We start from the raw sequence: 22064 nt of genomic DNA on the forward strand, positions 1-22064 counted from the left end.
GAAGACAGGACTTACTGTGGCGTACTTCTAATCTTTTGGCAAACGACTCTGTGTAACGGATAGGTTAAAGCATATACTTGAAGGGCTTGCAACGAAGTTAGATAATTCCTTCAGTAGCCTAGGATGCAATCCATCGGGCCCTGTGGATTTACCTATGTCAAGCTTATTTAGCAGACCAAAGGCATCGAGTTCTTTAATGGTCACGCTATCCAGTGTATGTGTGGAGAGATTTGTATGTGCTGATGGGAACGGTGCTTCTATGGTGTATACATTGCTAAAGTAGTTCGAGAACACTTGGGCGTTATCAAAGTCGTCCTCCACCATCGTTCAATTATAATGAAACCAACAATGGAGGCCAAAATTTTCTAATGATTTTTATTAGGATAAGGAGATTGTGCCCATCATAGCTGAGTAAGAACAAATAGTTCTATACCGTTTTGATACTAATAAAATAGATTTTTACAATACATTTTTAATAACGAAATATATCGATAAGTTTATGATAATAGCAAATGAGCTCACAAATAGCCGACTGCTTCATGGATTGTCTATAATTTAAAGTCTCGCCGAACGTTCTTATGTCGCACTTTTTCGTTGCGCACGAAGGCCCCTATAATGGTGTAAAAAAGTGAGTTACATCATTGATTTTGTAATATGTAGCACACGAAGAAAATCCGACCTCCAGCTCATCACTGAACATAATTTACGAAATACAAGTATGTCAGGTTATTAAATGTTGGACACTATACTGAATATCATCTAGGCCATGAACGGCTAACATGAATAGATTTACAGGGCCCCATGAACCGGCCATTTCGATAGTGGCTTCTTTCTTCAATTCTGTAATCTCTTCCTATTGTAAAATAAACTAGTAAGAGTTCATCTGTTTAGTTGAGTTATTGATATGCATCAGATCTTGAATTTTGGCGAGAAATACACTCATTCATCTGGCTGAATACCATTTCAGCATTAAATCTGGTGTCAGTTCGTGATGAAAACATAGTCTCATCAAATCACCTTTTACATGGAGATGCATAAAAATGAATAGTATGAGTAAACAACAATATGCTACTTTTTACAGCTTTAATAAAATACTGCATCTTCAGTCTTGTGATGTCATACGTATGTAGGGCCAGTAGAATGTCACTGAGCCCTAATCAAGTCATCTGGCAGTTGGGTCACTGAATGTCGAACAGTTCGTCCATCACCGTCAAGATCAAGGACAAACAACGCACACCAGTTAATCGTATGCCATGGACTGATACATGCAGTGGTGGTCACACCATCTCTGTGCCCGTTCTTACTAATATGTTTCCGTAATAACATTCTCTGTGTTATACGGTCTTCAAAGCAGCCGTAGTACATTGATGCGATGAAGAGGTAATCCACGTTAGGTTCTGACCGCGAGGTGTGACTTCGAAGTTAGCCAGTTCACTGTACCATTCCCGTCTAACTTTAGCAGGCCCCCAGTCATTCCACATATATCAGCTACGTTGGTGGTTCACACATATAATTATATTAGTATTCAAGATCTGTTATTTATATACATTGATGGAGAATATAGGTCGTCTTTCACGTTAATCGTACGCTGTCCTTCAGTTCTTATGTGCTTAGTATGCCCAAGTGTGAGTCGCATTTTGCCTCTGTTCTGTTGGTCGAGGCACTTGACCCTATAATGTAAGTGTTGAAATTATTTTAGGTAAGCCTTCAATAATCAGCCTTATTGTTTCGCTCTTCCCAAAACACTGTGGAGTTTATATTTTCTTTTACGAGATGATGCCAAGGAGTTGTTAGAACTTTGAGTCGTTTTGGTGAACTCAACTTGTGGTGTTCCCCAACATGGAAATTTTCTCTGTAATAATTGTAATAATTGTAATAATTGCACTGCATCATTACATGTATTTGTTATTATATTCAGATCTCTCAAGTTTTCCTATACACGCAAATATTAACACTTACTTCATTGGTATTTTGAAGTTCATAGGCCCGTTCCCAAAACCATAGAACATTATGTGGAGTTTGTCATGTTAAATTTATTTATAATCGATCTTCAAACTTTTTTAGTAAATCGACTCACATAAAATAAATGTTCTCTAACAGTAACACCCTTTGACCAATGGAAAAGTAATTTTCTCCTTCATATTTCTTCTCTTTAAATGCAAAATGGTATCCATTTTCTAGGAATATGGATTTATAAATGGAAAACGCATCCCCTCAGAGATCCAATAAATACATTTTATAATAACATAAGCACAGAAAATAAATGAAGTTTGGTTTTCTAGCTGTTGGAACTCAGAGGTACAGCTTGTGAAGACTTTTTAAGTATAGATCTTTGTATTGATTCATCATTTTCTAACAAGTAAGACATTAAGAAATGGGAGTTTTGAATGGTATTCTTACGCATTAATAATTTAATCGAGGGGCGGGGATAATGAAAATACCAAAGAACAGTTTGACACGTCGATGGAAGAGGGTTATCAATAATACTAAAGAGATTAACAAACCTGAGATCATTTTCTTTCATAGTTCTTGATAACACGACAAATAACACTTAGAAACGAATATGCGAACCGTTAGAAAATCCCAGGTGACCTCAACGTTGAGTTTAACAGAAAAAAACGCTTATGCTGATGTGATATCTTCAAACATTTACGCAAATCAGGAAGGGTTAACACCCTATTTCATTAAGCACGAAAGCATGAAAGAATATATTGACCTGAGTAGTAGTAGAAAAACACAGGAAAACCAGACTGACTGTAGATCACGAACGTGGATGATCTATGTCGAATGATTGTAGGGCTACTCGAGTTAGACGTGATTAGCAAGACAAACTAGCTAACGTCGAAGTCACACCCCGTGGTCAGCACCCTACGTGGACTACCCCATTCACGTATCAAGGTACCATAGATGCTTTGAAGACTGTACAACACAGAAGACGTTATTACAGAAATATATTGGTGAAAGTAGATACTAGCGAAAGTAAGACCACTGCCGCATGGCCGAGTCCATGGCATACGATTAACTGATACGCCATGGTTGTCCTTGACCTTCACTAGGATCGATGATCTGTTCGATATTCAATGACCCAACTACCGGATGATTTGGCCAGGGATTAGTGACATTTCACTGGGCCTACATGACATTCAGAGGACCACATGGTTTGCAAAATTCCAGCTCGCTAAGAGATTAAATTTTGCAATGGCACGAAAAGGTCAGCGGAAAAACACAGGAAACGAGCCAAAGCTTGTGGGTGTGTAGTGGCATTGGACAATAGCCACACAATCCACAAAGCTGTGAACACGAGACTACTCAGAAAATAAATATTCAATATTTAACACCGAGAAATACCTAACAATGAAGAAGGCGCGAACAAGGAATTGAATGGTCTGGAGTTGATCGAGTGGCATGGCTCGGCCATGCAGGCGTGGTCTCTATTCATATTAAATATATTGTTCCTTCTCTAAACTAAGCTGGTTCTTCATCATGTATTGGTAATTGATACGATACAGTGAGTTGGCGTAGTCGATGGTGTGACTTCCACGTAAGATCTTAAAGATTAGGCAGTTATATCATGACGAATCTACAAATTTAGGATTAGGTCTATTATTAGAGCAGTACTAATATCATAGTAGACCATAGTTCTACATTGGTGAGCCCAACTAAAGAAACGCAACCTATTATTATTAATCCTTATTTCCACTTCAACTTTCTCGATCGATTTTATATTTATGTTAACCCTGTATTCCAATAGTCCTCTGATTAATGCTCACATGCATTATCGTTATGTTATATTGATTAGTCCTCATGACAAACTAGCTCAATCGATAATAAAAACTGGTCGTCTATATTAACTAATTAGCTTTGATGATTTGTTAACAAGCTGTAATAGCATTTACATGCTTCAGCGACATAGTCTTGTTTAAACATCAAGCTCTAGCAAATATGACCTGTAAATAGCGTAAATATACATTGACTAACAATGCGATCAAGGACTAAATAGTTATCTGGATCTAATTCTCAGTGTTCCTTCACTTAACACCTCATCCTGTTTTAAACGATGCACTATCCTGTAATATCTTTTCTTCTGACCACTGCCTGCCTAATTTCATATTCTCGAGTTCCATTGCCAAACAACGAGGATGACTACTCCAAAAACATACGGTGAGTTCCAGCTATAAGTTTCCTGCAATCATAAGTTCATTTTAGATGGCACACACAATTATCTGGATTCATTTAGTTGTTCTGATCCGAGCGAGTGTCAAAGACCTCAACAGCATCAAGCACCTTGGAATTAATTGCCATACTGTATGTTTTATTCTGGATGCTTTTGGATCATTACTACTCCTCACGAATGGCGTTATATATGTCGTCCACTGAATAATCTAATTTTCAAAAATAATCCAGGCGAGTTCAACTATTTTACTGGATGATTTTTTTTTACATAACATGTATATGTTTTCCAGTTCCTTTTGCTATATATTTGTAAGTGTCCCTAGGCTAAATGCAGTAACTTCTTATGGAATGTTTATAACGCATCATATTCCTGCCTGAAGTTTCACAAGCAGTCTAAACTTTAAAATTATTTTCTGGTCATGTTCATTATTTTTAAATCGTCATATACGTCAACAACCTGCATGTTAACCTGGCCCATACATACGTTACACTATATCTCCATGTCTTCTAAATTTAGAAATCATCTGAATCGCCTTTAACATTTATCAATAAACCCATCATGGTCGTTGTTGCTAATCGTATTTGGGTTTATGGATTGGTTTATCATATTAGCAGCCTAAAATGCGAACATAGTTTAGATAATAAGATTAAAAATTTAGGTACTATCAACTGCACTAGTAAAATAACTAAATCCTCAGGTAGCTGTTAGCTAAACAAACGTTTAAAATCAAAACTCAGTAGCCTACTAGAATTAACAATAAACGAATCTTTCTGAATTAAAATTTATAATTAAATTAGGCGTCTTGGATTCTTTTACGTTACAAATTTCTGATAATTTCGAATCACCTAAAGCAACAATACCTATTTTTCCACTGACTAATCCTCATTCAACACTATAACTAGTTAAACATAATAGTTTCAGGATATCGTCATAAAGCATTGCCATGACTTGACAATCACGTAATATGATTGATAAAATTAATGAAACTATTAACAAAATCGGTCAGCAAATTGACTTACAATTATCACTAGTGTTGTTTTTCTTTTATCTTTATTCACTACAGATGATTACAGTATGTTTCTCTATCAGTTGCTCATTCAGTAAATATCTCAAAACCTTGTCAGTCTAATTGATGGTTTAGCGACACAATCATGCATGCAAATAATCAGTATAAGCAGTCGAGCAAATCTCCTGCAAACTGAAAACATCAATGTCGAATTTACCCCAACACTGACTAAGGTTCAAGTCATTATCATAGACATGAGTTGGGAGTGTACTCCCCCTGGTTACAACTTATGTTCTCCCTGATAATCACATGAGCATCACTCACTATTAATCATCTTGTAAAAAGTTATTTAGCTAAATACATCTTGCAGCACCACATCACTTAGTAATATGACCCATAGGCTTAACTGATTTTAATAACTTATAACCACTATATCTCAATTAAATCGTATTCCGCCTTATAATAAACTGCATACTTGCAACTAACTTGTATGCCCAAGCAGCCGGCAAGTATAAATATAAATAAATAGTCTATTGCAGATCAGAACATTGAGTCCAGAGCATGTCTCTTACGAATACACTCATGTTTAGCGATTTGTTCCTAGCTATCTGTCCAAAATTCATATAATTATCACTCACGTATTTAAATTTTATTTTGATAACCATTCATGTGTATTAGTAGTATTACTAAATTCTATCACGGTCAAGTAAAAATGAGGTTGAGAAAATCTCCCCGTAACTAAATAAACCGTATCAAACTAACTGGAACACTAGTTGGAATTCTTCGCCACGGTATACTTTTGTTCCTTCAGTTAGCCTACTAATACAGATGCAATTGGAATTCAACTCTTATGGACAACTTACCGGCATAATCGTTATTTGATTTCATAATTTAAACCAAAACTAATACCAATATTAACATTTCTACAATATTCATTATTTTAATATTTCTAAACACAAAATAATTACTGCCTATAAGTTAAGTTATTAACACGCATCGTTTTATTATTATTATTGTAACCCCATTTTTTTAAAAAAGCTTAAATAATCTTCACCCAGATTTTCATTTCAAGCGTTTTAAACATGAAGGCAGATATTTTAAAATTATTACATGTATTTCCAGACCAGATGCTGCCGCTTTCTTTTCTATTTATCTTTCAGCTTACCAATACGCGGAGGATTCTTATTATCCTTGGTAACCTCCGGTGCGCGACGATCCCATCCAATTTGGTATCGAACCAACATCACGTTGATTCTGGTGGGAGAGTAGTGTAGTGGCATTGGACAATAGCCACACAATCCACAAAGCTGTGAACACGAGACTACTCAGAAAATAAATATTCAATATTTAACACCGAGAAATACCTAACAATGAAGAAGGCGCGAACAAGGAATTGAATGGTCTGGAGTTGATCGAGTGGCATGGCTCGGCCATGCAGGCGTGGTCTCTATTCATATTAAATATATTGTTCCTTCTCTAAACTAAGCTGGTTCTTCATCATGTATTGGTAATTGATACGATACAGTGAGTTGGCGTAGTCGATGGTGTGACTTCCACGTAAGATCTTAAAGATTAGGCAGTTATATCATGACGAATCTACAAATTTAGGATTAGGTCTATTATTAGAGCAGTACTAATATCATAGTAGACCATAGTTCTACAGGTGTATCCGAAAAGCTATTGCAAATACAATTTACCATTGAAATGGCATTGAATAGCAAGATGTCCTCGTTAGTGCAACACTGCTTAGCAAACCACACAAAAATTTTTTTATTCAACCATTTGAAAGCCACAGGTGTTAGTTTCGTGCAAACTTACCGTAACGTCCTTTCGCACGTCGTACTACATACCACTGTCAACGGGGTATCAACATCCCGGGAGTTGTTATTTGCTTTTCTTGCACTGTCCAGCCATCAAACAGAGGTTTTCAAAGGGAAAGAAGATAAAATTATAACCAGAGACAAAAGTAATTTATGACCAAAAAATTGGAAAACTGTAAATCGTTAGGACCTAAACTACTAACAAATACAGTAGAAATAAAGTACTCAAAAGTACAGACTGTAAACTACATTGGGGACATAAACGATGTTTTTAGAGGATGAAAACACAACCAAAGTGAAAACAATAGTCTTGATACGTAATAAAGTATTAAAAAAGTAAAATTTGCTGAAGGGAGAAACTTTATACTGATCTTCTATTTATCAAAACGAAGCTAGCATTACACTAGTTTAGCCGATATGTACAAAAATGTATGGAAACACCTCCTTCTAAAGCTAAGAACCAAGTAATAACAGTCATCCAGCTTAAATCAACTGTTAGTCGTTTTAGTGCATCACGAAAGTCAGAGTACGTCAATAGAGCCAGTTTGAAGCTCGTTGCTGTGGTATATTTGTTCACCACAGTAATGTCTCTCCCTGACGTTGGGAGGATAGCTTCTGACACAACTTTCTTATTGAAAGTAATAGAAGAATATCTTGGCGGACCACCATGGACTCAGGAATATTCAAAAAATGATGTTAAAGTTTGGTCAAAAGGGTCGAAAAATGATCAAATCAAGACTTTCAAGGCAACTGCCCTTTTCAAGGGAGTTTCAGGATCTGAGTTATTTGACTGTATCATGGATTCCGATTATCGAAAGGAGTGGGACAAGTCAATGATTGAAAGTTACGAACTGTGTCAAGTACACCCTCAAAGTGACATAGGATATTACTCTCGTATGTGGAATGCTTTTCATTGATCTGTTTTTAGTTCGTTCGCCTCCAGGGTTAAAAAACAGGGATTTCGTTCTTCAGAGAACATGGGAAAGGTTTGACTCGTATTATGTAATCGCCTGCCACTCTATATTTCATAAGGTATGTTCTTTTGTGACCTTTTGTATCCAATACACTTACTTAATCAACATCATCCTGTCTTTATTCGTTTAACTCACTATCTCGTTTTAAAGCGTTACTATGAATCAGATTAGGTGAAATACTACTTTTTAGTGAATACGCAAGTGAATCGCAACTATTAATTGATCTTTATCTATATTTGGAATGTGACAGTGGAGTTCAGAACACGCTTTCTGTCCCATTTATAACTGAACATTTGCTGATCTTAGCATCTAAAAAATCCAAAGAAACGTTACAAATCTTGATCGGTTTATCTGATGTGTTGTTTGTTCACAAAGAAGTATAGTTCTGTGTAAACTAAATAATAATGGTTAACTTTGAGTATAGAAATCTAGGAGTTACAAAAAGCTGGTAGACTTGGAATGTACTGTCATAAAATCAAGGCAGTCTAGTGGTAAGCAGTTTTAAATGAGAAAGTTTTTGGTTAATTTGCATAAGATACTATGAAACCAAAGAACTTTCCTGATTCTTCCGTATACTATGGGCCTCAGAAGTTGTACCGTCACTTTCACCTATATCATACTTGTAACTTTAAAACTCATAACTATCGTATATAAGCACCAAAAGACTCATTGTAGACTTCGCATTCCTATTAGTGTCTCGTGAAACTTGCTCAGTAAGAATTTAGGAAGCGTAAAGTACTTATTCACTCGAAATTAAAAATAATTTCCATAGACATAAAGAGTTCATCATTTGTATGTGGGCTGTGATACTGCCCGGGTGCCCAAACCGAAGCAGGTGGTTATCTTAGGGGGCCACTCCCCGAGCCTTTGACCTAAAGGTCTAACCCACAAGGCAGTGGAGCATCGTAAGGAGATGCAATCCCATGTTAGCCGGTGACCAACGATTGGTTCATACGCCATTTGTTCCCGCAGGATACTGAAGCCCATGTGCACCATTGGTTTGGAATCCGGTTAAAGCGCTGGACATTCGCTTTTCGTCCTCTCATTTTCGTAAACAACACCCCTGCCACGAGAAAGCAATGAGTAGGACTTCCCTGGCAGAGGCTGTATACGCGCGGCCATGTGAGAGTATTTCGAGAGGTAGAGCGGACCCTCCCCACTCTCAGCCGTACCAGGGCATTCGGGGGGCAAACGTGTGGGCGAAAACTGAAAGCCAGTCGAATGTCGTCCCAGAGAATTCCACGTCGTGCATTATTTGCCGACTCTGGGACTGGTTGGAAGAAGCAGAGAGGTGGTCAGTGCATGACATGGTGTCGTGGCATGAAAGAAAGCTGCAAAGGACTGGCTTCTGTTGGTCCTTCACCACTCCCTGGTTGGGGTCCGAGAGATGGTGCTACACAGTGGCTAGAGACGTTATCAGATATGGCTCAAAATAGAAGCCAGTGGCGATCCTGCTGTAACCTTCTTTTACTTTCTCCATAAAAAGTGGTTGTGTCTCCCTTACCTGAAAGATTTGTTCTGATTGTATCTCGTTACAACCACACTACCTTACACCAATCTCTTCGTTATTGTTCTCTTTTTCTTTTGCGCTCCTTAGTTTTTTTTTCTATTTCTCTTCGCATTCTCATTGTTTTGTGTGGCGCATATATATTGGCGCTCTCTTGTACCAATATTTATGTGTTCAAATAAATAAAATAAATAAGTTAAAAATAAACGCTGAATGTTTTCAGTAAATCAAAGTTAATGAAAAAGGACTCTCCGTCTACCTGTTTTGTTTGTCTTCAATGCTGACGAACTCTGAGCCATCTGAGGCTTTAATTTATAACTAATTCACCCCAATACCTTGCGAAGTCATCTAATTTCTTTCTCAATAAGCAATGTGTTTGAGAATTTTCAACGTTTTGTAATCTTAAAGTGACCACGTAGATGTAATTCTACTTAATAATACACATACTTGAATAGACAGTTGATTTTAATCAGGGAATTGACATATCTGTATTGGCATAAATAATAACTTCTTACAACTTTATCATGCAAGGAAGATATTAAGAGCCAGGAAGCTAGAGTTGACTGTTTTTGTATTGATACCAATTAAACTATTATGTGAATTTAAAGACCATTTGGTAGTAGTAATTTCTAATTATGACGATAATTATTGGAGTCCTCAATGATTTCCCCTTCCTGTTATTAGAATTTGTTGAAAGTCAACCTTAACACCCTCGTATTCCATTGTATTTCAACTTTACTTTATCAAAATTTTAAAAAAATCTTGTTTCAAAAAAGTTTGTTCATCTATAAAAGTGGACATATCTGTATCAAATCTCTATAGTTATAGAACACTTTTAGATATTCTATGCTGTTAGTTTTCACATCATAATTATATGGAGTTATTAATCTTCTTCGTCTTTAGCTTTTTTATCATTATTTGACATCATAGTGTTTTACTGTCAGCATCAGTGAATCTTCAAGTCTAAAAAGTAGTATCAAATATCCTGATAGAATGTATATCACATAGAAATTACTTACTTACTTACTTGCGCCTGTTACTCCTCGTGAAGGAGCATAGGCCGCTCACCAGCATTCTCCATCCAACCCTGTACTGGGCAATCCTTTCTAGCTCCGTCCAGTTGTAATTCATCGTTTTCATATCTGCTTCTATTATCCGACGCAATGTGTTCTTTGGCCTTCCTCTTTTTCGCTTCCCTTCAGGATTCCAAGTTAGGGCTTGCCTCGTGATGCAGTTTGACGATTTGCGTAATGTATGTCCTATCCATTTCCATCGTCTTTTCCTAATTTCTTCTTCAGCTGGAAGTTGGTTTGTTCTCTCCCACAGAAGGCTGTTGGTGATGGTATCCGGCCAATGGATGTTGAGTATCTTGCGAAGACAGCTATTTATAAATACTTGTACTTTCTTGATTGTGGTTGTTGTAGTTCTCCAAGTTTCAGCTCCATACAGTAGAACTGCCTTGACGTTCGTATTGAAGATTCTCACTTTGATATTGGTTGAAAGTTGTTTTGAGTTCCATATGTTCTTCAATTGTAGGAATGCGACCATGGCTTTGCCAATCCTCGCCATTACGTCTGCATCTGAACCTCCTTGTTCATGGATGATGCTTCCCAGGTATGTGAAGGATTCTACATCTTCCAGAGTTTCGCCATCAAGTGTGATTGGATTGCTGTTCTCCGCTTTGAATTTGAGGACCTTAGTTTTCCCTTTGTGTATGCTGAGGCCTACTGATGCAGAGACTGCTGCTACATTGGCTGTCTTCATCTGCATCTGTTCGTGTGTACGTGATAGGAGGGCTAGGTTATCTGCGAAGTCCAAATCGTCTAATTGATTCTGAGCTGTCCATTGTATTCCGTGTTTTCCTTCAGATGTTGAGGTCTTCATAATCCAGTCGACCACTAGAAGAAAGAGGAAGGGAGAGAGTAAACAGCCTTGTCTGACTCCGGTCCTTACTTGGAATGCATCTGTCAGCTGTCTACCATGCACTACTTTGCACTGTAGTCCGTCGTATGAGTTCCGGATAATATTGACAATCTTCCCAGGAACTCCATAATATCGAAGAATTTTCCATAATGTCCTCCTATCTTCAACGTCAAACGCCTTTTCATAATCAATGAAGTTGATGTATAGTGATGAGTTCCACTCAACTGATTGTTCGACGATGATCCGTAGTGTTGCAATTTGGTCTGTGCACGACCGATCCTTACGGAATCCAGCTTGTTGATCTCGAAGTTGGGCGTCTACTGCATCCTTCATCCGGTTCAGCAACAATCTGTTGAAGACTTTCCCTGGTATTGACAGTAGTGTTATGCCTCTGTAGTTTTCATATTTGCTCAGATCTCCTTTCTTTGGAATCTTGACGAGGTGTCCTTCTTTCCAGTCCATTGGCACTTGTTCCTCCTCCCAAATCTTTTTGAATAAAAGATAAAGCATGCTTGTGGTTGCTTCGATGTCTGATTTCAGTGCTTCAGCTGGTATGTTGTCGGGTCCTGCTGCTTTCCCGTTCTTGATTTGTCTGACGGCCATTCTAATTTCTTCCGTAGTTGGTGGATCGACATCTATAGGAAGATCTGTATGTGCTGCTTCGATGTCCGGTGGATTCATTGGAGCCGGCCTATTCAGGAGTTCCTCGAAGTATTCTACCCATCTGTTACGTTGTTGTTGAATTTCGGTGATTGGCTTACCTTCTTTGTCTTTGACCGGCCTCTCTGGTTTACTGTATTTCCCTGATAGTTTCTTCGTTGTATCGTAAAGCTGTTTCATATTTCCTTCTCTAGCAGCTTTTTCTGCCGTCGTTGCTAGTTCTTCCACGTATTTCTTCTTGTCGGCTCTAATGCTCCTCTTCACTTGTTTGTTTGCTTCTATGTATTCAGCTTGTGCTTGGACTTTCTCTGCTCGTGTTCGGCTGTTGTTTATTGCTGCCTTCTTGTTCTTCCTTTCTTTGATCTTGTCCACTGTTTCTGTAGAGATCCATTCCTTATGATGGTATTTCTTTAGACCGAGAACCTCTTGACACGTTGAAGTTAATGCTTCATTGATGCCTTTCCAGTTGTCCTCCATAGTAGTTTCTTCTTTCAGTAGATCTCGTAAGGCTTGGAACCTGTTGTTGAGAGCTATCTTGAATTCATTGAGTTTGTTAGTATCTCGAAGGAAGGCTGTATTGAACCTTTGTATTGCTGTTTGTCCACCTGTCCAGTTCTTTTTTAGCTTCAGTTTCAAATTGGCTACAACTAGATGGTGATCTGAAGCTACGTCAGCTCCTCTCCTGGTTCTTACATCTTCCATTGTCCTTCGGAATTTTTTGTTGATGCAAATATGATCTATTTGGTTCTCTGTAGTGTGGTCCGGTGAGATCCATGTAGCCTTGTGTATACGCTTGTGTGGAAATATTGTGCCTCCTATGACCAATTTGTTGAATGCACATAGATTTGCGAATCTTTCTCCATTTTCGTTTCTTTCTCCCAGTCCATGTCGTCCCATAATATCTTCATATCCAGTGTTGTCTATTCCGACTTTGGCATTTAGATCTCCCATTAGAATGGTGAGGTCCTTTCTTGGGCATTTCTCTATCACTGACTGCAGCCGCTCGTAGAATCGATCTCTAATGTCGTCGTTGCTATCATTGGTGGGTGCATAACATTGAATAATATTCATTAAGATCCCCTCCTTCTTTGTTTTGAATGATGCTTTGATGATTCTGGATCCGTGAGATTCCCATCCTACAAGTCCATTTCGTGCTACTTTGGACAGCATAAGAGCGACTCCCTGAGTGTGTGGAGCATTGTCCTCTTCGTGACCGGAGTATAGCAGCATCTCTCCCGTAGCTAGCCTTTTCTGTCCAGCTTGGGTCCAGTGGGTTTCGCTGATTCCCAGTACAGCCAAGTTGTATCTCCTCATTTCCATTGATATTTGACTGGTCTTCCCGGTTTCCCACATTGTTCGAACGTTCCATGTACCTATAAAAATTTTTGCTCTGGTTGTTAGAAGGGGCATCGGCCTCGTGGCTTCCGAAGGAATTCGGCTTTCACCATGAAGCGTCATAATTCTTCTAAATGAAGACCTTCTAACTCCCAGGGCAGAGTTAAAATGGTTTGGATTATTTTTTCTGGTAAGCGTTTTTTAGCGAGTTAGTTTTCTACGGGATGGGGACGCTAACCCTAGGCCCAACCCTCCTCCTTTACCCGGGCTTGGGACCGGCAGCAACCCTATAAGAGCTACAGGCGGAGTTATATCACATAGAAAGCATACTGTATAATAGTTCTCCCCGTGCTAAAAGATGCTCATTAAAGCCAGGTTTTTGTAGATTGCTTGTATTGTGCTATGGAGATTTCTGAAGCCTACTGCTTGCATGATAGGGCAATGAATTATGTTTTCAAACATTGGATACTGAAATCTAAATAATAAAAACAGATCATTTTGTGTGGCTATTAACTTGTACTGGCTGTGGTGGCCAGTACAGACAAAAGACACGCAACGTCTCTTTGTTTCGCTAAAGCATTAGAAATTTGTTATGTGGTCTTCGCCAAACTACTGCTTATTTTCTGTACTCCAAAATCATTCATTCACTCAATTTGCTTAACTTACGTAAACTCTTTAAATCTTGTTCCATTATTGCGTAACCCATGAATTTCTAACTTTTAAACGATTACCATCTTATTTCTCTAAATTTTTTTATATCTACTTTCTAGTGACTTGAACTTTTTTATGAAATTCCTTCATAACTACAATCATAAGATCTGTCCTATTCTGTTTCCGGACTTCGTTTAATTACTGCGTAATACCCCCCCTCCTGTTTTTAAATTCCATTTTCAAATGACCTCACATTTGTTCACGTATCTATATGTATAGTTATTATTGTTAATCTTTAATAATCTAGCCATTTTCCGTCACCAGTGTGAATTGTTTCACATTAGATGTTATATCAGTGTTTGTAAGCAGGTGATGAGAAACCACAAAACATATGGAATTTATATTATTTTGCCTTGATTGTTGTTTTGGCTTTATTCAAATGTCAGAATATAGGTATAGATAAAGAACCGATAAATCAACACTATTACATTCTATCACAATTGATTGATCACTGGGTGGTGATCACTGTCATGCTTGTCTAGTCCTTATTAGTGCAGATCGAATGCTATCGATCATGTTGCAATGTGGCCAACAGTCTAGGTGACTCGACACTGCGGGCACTGTGTATTGAGATTTAGATGGTGGTTGGAGGTAGTCAACAGGAAACCCTGGACCCGGGTTTCGTGCTACTTGGCACTCGTCAGCAAGGTGTACCTGTAATCTTGAGGGAACTGGTGCTCCCTGGCGGATTCGATCTCGTGTCACCCAGCTTCACAGTCAGAGACGTTGCCACTGAGCTATCCGAGCCGTGACTAACCTCCTGTAGGACTGAGATGTAATCACAATTGATTGGCTCGGATAGCTCAGTGGTAATGTCTCTGACTGTGAAGCTGGGTGACACGAGGTTGAATCCGCCAGGGAGCACCAGTTCCCTCAAGATTACAGGTACACCTTGCTGACGAGTGCCAAGTAGCACGAAACCCGGGTCCAGGGTTCCCTGTTGACTACCTCCAACCACCATCTAAATCTCAACTATTACATTCTATTTCATACTATATTGTCTAATGTCTCCAAATGTCAACCATAACTATCACCAAAAATAAATAAGTTTAAACTTGGATTGATTTTGATTTGGTCATTTATTCTCATAAGAAATGGCTTGCATTAAGTCACGAAACGTCAGAAAATCTAATTTTTCTACTGATTGGAATATTACTTTTATTTATAACAATCTACCTAATGCTCAATTTATTCAAAATTATCAAGTCAAACCTTGGTAATGATACCTATCATCATAACGTTTATACCCCGTCTCTCCCTTCAACACGGCTTCAAACCAACAATCATTGACTGCTATAGTTTGCCATAGTTGCTCCCAACTACAAGTTTTAGTTGGAACTCGTCCACAATAATAATCACTAATCATTGATGAGTAACTATGAAATTTCGTAGACTAATAAGCCTAAAGTTTCTAGAAATAATCTTAATTATTATCATTTATATTTCTTTTTTTTTTTTTTAAATGAACTAAATTATTATATTCTGCCGTTCATATTGATTTTTAAGGGAATTCCTGTTCGAAAACAGTGTATCCGAGCATTAACCCATATGAATGCATATATTATTCGTCTACTTGGTACAAATTCCTGTGAAATGACTTATGTCACCAGCTGTGATTTTCGTGGTTAGTATACAGTGTTTTTCTTTAAATAGTTGTTTAATTTTGTATTCAGAAAAAAGATCAGTGCTTTTAATTAAACAAAAGGTCACAATAGATAAATAAACTAGCGTACGCTTGCCAGGTCTTGTATCAATGATGGTCTGATATATATAAGCTTTGTTTTATTGCATATATATATATATATATATATTCTGAATTCCTGGCCAGTTCTTTAGTATTTTATTGTGAAAAATTGTTTTACTTGTCACCATTCTATTTCAACTATATCGTCAGTCAGATTCTGTAAACATCTCTGAAGCATATCGTAATAGTGTAAGTCTGTTATCTGGAGATAGATTTTCTGACTTTGAGTACACTGAAAAAAATTGTCTTCCTGTGGAATAACACACAAGGTGTATGTGTCACATTCAATCAATTGACAATTAATGTTTGCAGGTACGATATGTACTTTACCAACTTTCAAATGTATGGTTCTTGTACATAACTGGCGGTAAGCTGTATCTGCTCTCACTTCTTGTGGTGAGCCGCTAAAAGTTGTCAAAAGCTCGTCAGTCAGTCAGTCAGTCAGTAACAACGTAGAACTTCGTACGTACGTACATCAGTTCGAGTTGCCACACCACATTAGCACAGAGATCAAAAGCTCGTACCTCTTAATAGTTATATCAGTGTTGATGGTGGTATTACGGAGGAAATCAGCTTAGGTATATTGAACTTCAGAGTGGCGTATGCCAGTTTGGCATATTTGACGTCACTAATATTAATCTGGTTGCAACAGGCGGGTTCTCCAATACGTCGATGAGAGCGGTTCCGCCGCAAGCTTGTGTAACTCGTGAACTTGGTATCTTGATAAGGTTTCTTTCTTCCCAGTCCATCGGAACTTGTTCTTCTTCCCAACTCTTCCTGGATAGGATGTGAAGCATGTTTGCAGTTGCTTGTATACCCGACTACAGTGCTTCGGCTTGTATATTGTCAGGTCCTGCAACTTTCCCGCTCTTGATTTGTCTGATGACAATCTTGATCTTTTCGATCGTTGGTGGAGTGACATCTATAGGAAGGTCTGTGTATGCTGCTTCGATGTCTGGTGGGTTCAGTGAAGCTGGCCCTTTCAAGAGTTTTTCTAAGTGTTCTACACATCTGTCCTTCTGTCCTTGAATCTCGGTGATTGGCCTGCTTTCTTTGTCTTTGACTGGTCTTTCTGGCTTACTATATTTTCTTACTAGTTTCTTCATTATGTCATATAGTTGTTTCATATTTCCTTCTCTTGCAGGTTTTTTCGCCGTTGTTGCTAGTTCTTCCACGTTCTAATGCTCTTTTCTCACTTGCTTGTTTGCTTCTGTGTACTCGGCTTGTGCTTGAACTTTCTCTGCTCGTGTTCGGCTGTTGTTGATTGCTGTCTTCTTGTTCTTCCTTTCTTTGATCTTGTCCAGTGTTTCTATAGAGATCCATTGCTTTATGATGGTGTTCGCTATCATTGGATAACATCGGTTGTGATTCCCTTCTTTGTTTTGAAGGGTGCTTTGACGATCATAGATCCATGAGATTCCCATCCATGTCATGGATCTTCAGACTGCATCAGAGCAACTCACTGAGTCTGTGGAGCATTTTCCTCTTCGTGACCGGAATACAGCAGCATCTCTCTCGGGTTGTGTCCACTGGGCTTCACTGATTCCGAGTACTTCCAAGTAGTATCTCCTCATTTCCGTTGCTATTTGACTGGTCCTTCCAGTCTCCCACCTTGTTCGGATATTCTATGTGCCTATAAAAATTGTTGCCTGGCTGTTATAAGGATCATCATCTTTGTGACTTTCGAAGAATTTCGGCTTTCATCATGAGGCGTCATAATTCTTCACTCAACCCTCATAGCAGAGCTTAAATGGTTTAATTTGTTCAATCTGGTTAGCGTTTTCTTCTACGGGATGGGCTTGCCGACCCCGTGCCCAACCCTTCTCATTTACCCGATCTTGTGACCGGCAGTAACACTAGAAGAGCTATAGGCAAGGTTTTATTAATTGTACTACCCTTTTATTTTCACGATATTATCGATTTATTTCTTGGGTTTCGTTCTGGTTCATTATTGTAGACAAAATAATAAAACTGCTCTTCCGAAAGACTGATCTCTGTGTTACTGCACGTGTCATTAATTTCATAATGAAAGTGACAAAAATATATTTCATGGATTTATCATTATTAGTTTTCATGACATATATAATTGTTCTAATTATTCTTGAATTACCAACATCTTAAAAGTGTTTTCTGCATTTATTCAGTATCCATGGTCTTCCAAAATAAAGTGTAATCTGTTGTACATGGATGTTTATTGAAACACTCAGAAAATAATTCATAACAACCCACATTTATTCATTTATTTATTTGAACACATAAATATTGGTACAAAGGGGCACCGAATACATATGCGCCACACAAATCTCATTTCATTTGTGTGAGGGCTATGGTACTGCCTGGGTGCTCAAACCGAAGCAGTTGGTTTTCTTAGGAGGCCACACCCAGAGCTTTCGACCTAAAATTCTGATCCACAAGTCAGTGGAGCAACATCAAGAGATGCAGTCTCGTGGTAGCCAGTGACCAACGGTCGGTTCATACGCCATTTGTTCCCTCAGGGTACTGGGGCCCATCTGCACGACTGGTTTTCCAACTCCCCTAGGTGGACTCTCCGTGTCCACCAACCCGGTTAAAGCGCCGGACATCCGCTTTTCGTCCTCTCAATTTCGTATACAACATCCCCGCCACGAGAAGTCAGTGAGTAGGACTTTTCTGTCAGAGGCTAGATACGCATGCCAATGTGAGAGCATTTCGAGAATGAGAACGGATTCCTCACTCTTGGCCGTACCAGGGCATTTGGGGGCCATAACAACCCACTCTAATAAGAAACTTAAATATGTTGTGACTATTATCTTGTAATTGAAAGTTTATTCAACAATTGGTTTCTTCTCAACTTTAATACTGATACCCATTCCGTTTTGATATTTTGAAGTTGATAACTTGAATGAGTTATTGATTAAATTGAATTAAAGATCTTTTCAGAGGATTTGGTATACTGAAATTTGTTGGCATAATTACACTATGAGTTTGATTGTTATTTCTAGGCTTATTTCAGCAAAAAATGACTTGTTTAATTATTTTTTTCTCTCTGCTATTTGCTTGTGCAGGTATTCATCAAATTTTGTTTAGATCCATGTGCTTCATTATTTTTGTTTAGAAGAATATATCAAGCCACTAGGCGCTTAGTATCGTAAAATTGTCCAAGCAGATTTACGATGTAATCTTAACACTCAGGACAAGTAAAGTGAAATGAGGAGGAGAACGTTGAGATGAGGAGAGTTATTAAGTGTCGATTCGTATCGCCTAATATCATGGCATTGTACTAAAATCAGTAACTTTGTAATTAAAGCGATTTTAAATTTCGGGCCGTAGTTCTCAAGTTTGAGAGCTTCTTCTCTGGTGCTCATATTGCATTAGTTTTAAGTGGTACAGATTAGCGTTTGATGAAAGTCCTACGGAATCGAATTATAAAACATAATATTAGATAAGTAGTCTACTTCACTTTATCATGTTTGAAATCGAACTAGTTGTTGAGTTAGAATGCATACCCTATGTGTTTGATCTTTGTCGTATAGGTCTATAAATTTGTTTTATCCCGACGTGAGTCACCTGATGATCAGGTTCGAAACTTTGTTTGACTGAAGCGATTGGGGGTACATGTTCCACGTGTCCAAACACTATGAGCAACGACAGCAGTCATATTGCTCATTATCAACCATATTTATTCTAATGGTAGGGAATGAAGTACTTGAGCGTACCGACCGCTACAAACTATATTAAGAATTTCATCAGTTCTGATGGTCTAGTGTCCGACGAAATCTAGGCACGGATTGAAAGAACTTACCGCCGAGTAAGCAATTAATGGGTCAGCAATAGGGCACTAGGTAAAGATGGCAAATCAGTTGATGGGGTAGTGAATCCTCTTCATCAACTGAGTTGGTTTGGATATGTGTTATGTGTCCCAACCACCATCTACCTCGATAGGCTATGTCTGGTGTAGGGGTAACTCGGGAGAAAAGTAGAGCAGCCAAACCGAGGCATTGCACCAGTCCATGAAGTCACTGACTACTGTAATGACCCATGTTAACAGGTGTATGCATTGGGGTCTGCATGATAACCGTAATGAATGGCTTAAAACTTTGAATGACGACTCAAAACGTTTTGCAATGACGCAGGGGTATTCATTCTTTTTACTCCCTCAGGTTTTAAGATTCTGAATTCCTCATAACCTTTTTAATTCACTAATTTATATTCTCTTGAATCGTATCTTCGATGCTAAACCTCCTATATTACTACTAATATTGTTACTTCCCCTAATATTCTGGAATTTGGCCTAGCAATTTCATCTCTCTGTACCAATGGAGTGTGGCAATTGGAATCGATGTACATAAGTACCAGGTTCTACTTTGCGTTCGATTGAATGACTGATGTTTATTTTATATACAAAGTCGTAATTGAGTATTATCCTTATTTAGTTAATCATATCGAAGAATTATTGAATTTCCTGAGGTTGTTAATAGGTCTTACTTACAATTCCCATTATACAGTCTAAATTCCTATCAAAATTAATGTATTAATTCTTAGATGCCTTAATCCAATCCTACATGTGCTCCATAATCCGATTAACTTCAGGCTTTGTTTGACACATTAGCATCTCTACAAATTATTCGTCTATATTGTATTTTCGATGTGTTGTCTACCCTAACCACTTTCATAAGCATGTTTATATCGGTTTTTGTTTTCTAGGTAAACTACCCATATGGGTAATTAACAAGGCTACACAGTTGATGGCTCCTCGAGCAATTCAAATATTGTACAAAGCATGCACTAAATATAATACCTGGAAAAAATCAAATAATCCTGATTATAAACCATGGTTATATCCTGGTCAAACCAATCTACCATTGTTATGTTGGGATGATTTAGATCAGACAGCCAATTTAGGACCTACTGATGACGGTGGTGATGTTACACCATTACCATCTGATGAACCTGTTCTATTGGATAGAAATGGCAGTTATAATAGTCGAGAAGAACAAGGAGATGTAGAAGAAGTAGTAGAATTCGATTCAGTACCTGTAGAGGATCAAATACAATCATGTGTCACGGCAACTTCCATTGCTACTGTATCGGATTCTAGATAAATTGATTGTATAGACAGTCATTTACTTGTTTGTTTGTCAGTTTGTTGGTAATTGAAAAAAAAAATCATCTCAATTATTCAGGTGAATAGGTGCACAAATTCATTTTGAATATGGTATGATTTTATGATAGATTGAACTTATTACGGTCTACGGGTTTTTATGATCACGTTTGTTTTAATGAAATGGTTGGTGATGATGTTAACCAGTTACCAGCTTTATTTTATTTTATTTTCTTCAAACTAAACATGAGGAGAAGGAGGAAGAGGAGGAGGAAACAACGGTTTTTTTCTGGAGGATTGTTTGTTTGTTTAGGTGTGTATCTTCTATCCTAATTCACATGTTGTACACACTAATTACTTCCTGTTGTATAGAAAGAAAATTGGTTTATTTCTTCTAATGTTCTTTTTTGTAAAAAAAATGTAAAAGAAAACAGTTTATTAATTACATTTTGAACAATGCACATTATGTATTTCTCATTTGTTAGTATTACAAGAACAGAGAGAGATGAGGGGGAGGGGAAGTTGTGGAAAATTTATGCCAAAACTAGACTTCTCTTTTCTTCACTTCTGTGCTCGAGACCTTCTTTCCCTGTGAACTTTGTAATAAGTTGTGTGTATGTGTGTGCACATATTTCTGTGCCGATATTATAAATACTTCACGCATGCTGGATATTATCCACAAACTATATTTTTGTATGTTCTTTCATGGGGGGAAATTCTTGTAAAAGAATATATATAAATATATGTATTTTCCCCAGAAATATATATATATATTTCACTGATACGTTTTCATTTGATTGTATGTTTTATTTTTCTTCTTTCAACCTTTTGTATATTGTATTTTATGTTTGCCAACAACAGTGATAATCTAGTAATTGGTACTTGTCATAAGTTGTTCTTTTGATTGTGATTATCCTAAACTGACTTAACTAGTTCAATTCAAGTTTTTAAACTAAGAATCTTGTATTGCTGTTTAAACCTGATGCTGGCTTGCCATCTTCTTTATCTTTACGCCTGTTACTCCCAATGGAGCATAGGCTGCTGACCAGCATTCTCCAACCCACTCTGTCCTGGGCCTTCTTTTCTAGTTCCATCCAATTCTTGTTCATTTTTCTCATGTCTGTCTCCAT

At 37.8% G+C, this 22064-nt stretch overlaps 1 protein-coding gene across 1 annotated transcript; it reads left to right on the forward strand.

The window, feature by feature from the left end:
- Positions 1-7431: 7431 nt before the first annotated feature.
- Positions 7432-21822, forward strand: STARD10_2 (START domain-containing protein 10; the record flags this gene model as incomplete). Its single annotated transcript, XM_035733799.2, has 4 exons — positions 7432-7894; positions 7929-8032; positions 15617-15734; positions 20538-21822. The coding sequence occupies 4 exons, from the start codon at positions 7432-7434 to the stop codon at positions 20933-20935; spliced, it is 1083 nt and encodes a 360-aa protein (XP_035587645.2). The 3' UTR covers positions 20936-21822.
- Positions 21823-22064: the final 242 nt, after the last annotated feature.

The sequence above is a fragment of the Schistosoma haematobium genome, chromosome 2 (assembly GCF_000699445.3).
Source record: "Schistosoma haematobium chromosome 2, whole genome shotgun sequence".
NCBI classification, from domain to species: domain Eukaryota; kingdom Metazoa; phylum Platyhelminthes; class Trematoda; order Strigeidida; family Schistosomatidae; genus Schistosoma; species Schistosoma haematobium.